Source organism: Orycteropus afer, unplaced genomic scaffold, assembly GCF_000298275.1.
Source record: "Orycteropus afer afer isolate SDZICR_OR568_19922 unplaced genomic scaffold, OryAfe1.0 scaffold00089, whole genome shotgun sequence".
In the NCBI taxonomy this organism is placed as follows: Eukaryota; Metazoa; Chordata; class Mammalia; order Tubulidentata; family Orycteropodidae; genus Orycteropus; species Orycteropus afer.
Genome location: NW_006921676.1, coordinates 4827184 through 4830997, shown reverse-complemented (window position 1 = coordinate 4830997; position 3814 = coordinate 4827184). Strand labels below are relative to the sequence as shown.

General features: G+C 44.5%; 1 protein-coding gene across 1 annotated transcript in view; it reads right to left on the bottom strand.

Moving 5' to 3' along the window:
- The window catches only part of ATP4B (ATPase H+/K+ transporting subunit beta), a 21419-nt gene extending 17909 nt beyond the window's left edge, over positions 1-3510 (bottom strand). The window contains exon 1 of the mRNA XM_007942379.1: positions 3399-3510. Coding sequence (XP_007940570.1) covers positions 3399-3510 — 112 coding nt within the window. The remainder of the gene's footprint in view (positions 1-3398) is intronic.
- Positions 3511-3814: the final 304 nt, after the last annotated feature.

The window sequence follows — 3814 nt, the reverse complement described above, 5'->3', positions numbered from 1 at the left end:
AAGTAGGATTGCCCAACCTTCCTTCCGAGGAGTGGCTGGTGGGTTTGAACCGCCAGCCTTCTGGTTAGCAGTCAAGTGCCTTAGGCACTATGCTACCAGATGGCAAGGAATTGTGCTCAAAATAATAATGACCTTAACAGCGATTAGCACTGCAGTTTTCAGAGCATCACCACATAGTCTTCCAGCTGCTTTATGAAAGAGGTCCTCCTCCACCTTACCCTTTCTAAAGAAGGACATGTCCTTTTCCTTTTGCTTTTATAATTTTATTTGACTTATGTTTTCCTTGGTTTCTGAGACTCTTTCACCTCCAAACCCCGAGGCCACATGTTGGGTGGTAAAACGGTTCCACCACGTTCCATGAAGCATTGCAGCCCAGTGAGCCTCTGAAGGTTGTGGCTATAGCTGTTTAGACAGAACTGCTCAGAAGATTGGGCTCCTGAGGGAAGGGGCCACTGCCAACCCCAGCTTATCCCTTAGATACCCTTATCTGCTGTCCCTTACTAAAATGACTCACGCAGCATGGGAGCCTACTATGTCCCCTGGGTTTCCCTCAGGCTCTGCTGTCCTGGTGTCTTTACACAGACATCTTCTTGGCCCAAGAATGTCCTCTCCTCTCCTCTCCCTCTGCCTGCTGGAATGCTTTCTCTCCTTCAAGCCTTGGGCTTGATGCCATTTACTCCAGCAAGTTGTCCTAGCTGTTTTCCCATCTGCCTCCCCAGTGAGTAATCTCTCCTATTTTAAATGTCATTTTCATTTCTCTATAACATTTATTATAATTTGCACTTATATTCAGTTATTTAGGTTCTTTAGGTATATGTTTTGTGTCCCTTACTAGATTATATAGCCTTAAGTTATATAAGCTATAGAAGATAGGCCTAGATAAACCCTATCATTACATCTCCTTTAGCCCTAATATTTTGTGCTCACACACACACACACACCCCAGACCAGTTGCTGTGGATTTGATTCGGACTCAAGGTGACCCCATGTGTGTCAGATTAGAACTATGATCCACAGTATATTTAATGGTTGATTTTTTTCAGAAGTGGGTCACCAGAAACATCAGAGACACTTCTGGATGGACTAGAACCACTGACCTTTTGGTTAACAGCTAAGCACTTAACTATTTGCATCACCCAGGGATTCCTTGCACACAATAAATACTCAACAAATTGCTGTGGAGTTGGAATCAGTTCAATTGCCCCAGGAGGTATTCTTCAAATGGCAGCAAGCTCTATGAAATCAAAGCAGTTTTTCCTAAGATCTGGTCTCTTAGGGGAAAAAAAAAGAGAGAGAGAGACATTTTCTTCCTTTTTTTCTCACTCCATTAAGACTAGGGAGATAGGAATGGTGCCCCAGAGCAGTGCTTCTCAAACTATAACATACGCAAGAAACACCAGGGCAGCCTGTGATACATAGATTCTGCCCACGGAGATCTGAAGTGGGGCCTGAGATTCTGTGTCTTGAACATTTGCCCAAGTGATACCCACGTTGGTGTTCTGGGACCATACTGTGAGTAGCAAGGACTTACAGGGAAGGAGAGAGAGTAGGTAACAAAGGACAGTGCTGGGCCAGGGTAAGCTGGCATTTTTCTAGGAGGTGAATGACAAGAACAACCAAAAAAAGGCAAGCAATTGTTGTCAAGTGGATTCCAACCGATGGCGACCATGTGTATGAAAGAGAAGAATTGCTCTATCTGGTTTTCCTGGCTGTGATCTTTATGAAAGCACAGCACCAGGGCTTTCTTCCCTGGTGACACTGGATGGGTTTGAACCATCAACCTTCAGGTTAGTAGTCAAGTGCAGCTTTCTTTTTAAAAAGCAGGAAACTCTTTCCCAGCTAAGAGGAACAGAGATTGCATTCTTTCTGAATTGTCAGTCCAAAGACAAAGCGTGTGTAGGGAATTTTGTCTTAGAAACACCATTTCTAAGGCCAGTTGTGATGGATATCACATTCCATTGTTAGGGCTTGTGATGGATGGAGTTGTAAGAGGGATGTGTGTGTGTGTGTGTGTGTGTGAAATATAATTGAAGTGGGAGTTCAATGTATTTTTTGCTTTTTAAAGACTTGCCTTAATAAGGAAATTTCCAACCCTGCCAAACTAAACCAAGCTCACTGCCACTGAGTTGATTCTGACTCATAGCAACCCCCATTGAGTTTCCAAGGTGGTAAATCTTAGCGGAAGTAGATTGCTCAGCCTTCCACAGAGTGGCTGGTGGGTTTGAACTGCCCACCTTGTTAGCAGTCAAATGCCTTAGGCATTACGCCACCAGAGCAGTAACACATAAAAAGTTGTGAACTGGTTCTTGATTGCTGTCCCTTCCCACAAAATCTTCCATCAAATGGATCTTTACTTTTGCTTTCAGTGAAGGAAAGACGAGACCTAGGTTACTTTATACCTCTTTTTAGGAGGATGAGGGAGGCAGACAAACTCTAGCCTGCCACCTGGGGCCTTTGCCTCCTAAGTGGACTGTAGACCATTACGTTCAGGAGATATTTAAGAGATGCATCCTTGAGAGAAGGAGCTCTGGTGGTGCAGATGGTTAAGCATTTGGCTGTTTAACAAAAGGCTAGAAGTTAGAACCCAGTCAGCAGCTCTGCAGGAGAAAGATCTGGCGATCTGCCCTCAAAGATTACAGTCCAGAAAGCCTTATGGGGCAGTTCTGCTCTGTTGCTTTGGTTACTATGAGGTGGAATCGACTCCAAGGCACTGAATAACAACGCTTGAAAGAAAGAGATGCCATGCCAAGTAAGTTTGGGAAACTGACATACAGTGTCTTCTAATACACGTTAGCATGTTAAGAGCTTAGAGAACTCTAGAAATAAAGCAACTTGTTTAACTTAATTAAGTAAATCCCTGTGTCCCAAATCTATTTGACCAAAGGACCACCACAACCCCTTTTAAGATTGTTTAAAAACTATGATCAGTTTCAAACATAGCTTTGGAAATGCTGATCTCAAATATAAGGCTGAAAAATTGGGGGCAGAGGCCAGTTCTCAGAATTTTCACACATTGCTGGCATCATAGAATCAGAGAATATCAGAGCTGAAATAGACCTTTGAGATCATCTCCTTAAGCCCTTCATTTTTTCCCTCCCTTGATAAAATGATGCCCAGAAGGGAAAATTTCTTGCCTGAAGTCACACAGCTAGTACCCAAGGTAGAGCCTTGGGTCTGGTGTGCCCCGTACACACCCAGGCTCCAAACTTTGCCTAATTGATAGTCTTTTCTCTCTTGCTTTCTTTTGTGACAGAGTCTTCACTGGACTCAGTCTCAGTGCTGTCCCTGTCCCTCCTTCCCTTCTAGCCACCACACACCTCAGCCCCCAGGCCTGGAGCTCACTGAGTTCACAGTTTAATGCAGCCCTCACCAACACCATCCAGGCCATCAGCACGTACCCCACCTAGACAGAGTCCGTCCCAGCATCTGCCCCGTGTCTGGGTTCCAGCAGTAGCGCTGGAATTCTTCCATCCTCTGGCTGCAGGTCTTTTTTTCTTGTAAAGCTGCCATTACCCCTTATTTTGGAAGATTTTCCCCTCCTGAAGAATGAGAGAGTCTGTTTGTACCTCACTTTGAGAAAAGAAAATACCTTTCTTTGCATTTTTATAGTCTCCTCTTTTAGAGGTCAAAGGAATTGTGGGTAAATAGATTCTAAGGAAAGTACCTAAGAGGTGTTATCATCCAGCCCTCAGCTATCACCCTTTCCAAATATGAGGGATTGTGCACGGCCCCCGGTGAGCACTGGAAGGTTCTCTTGTTATCAGGTGCCCTTCCACTTTCTCTCCTCGGGCAAACCTGGGTGGCACCATGTTTC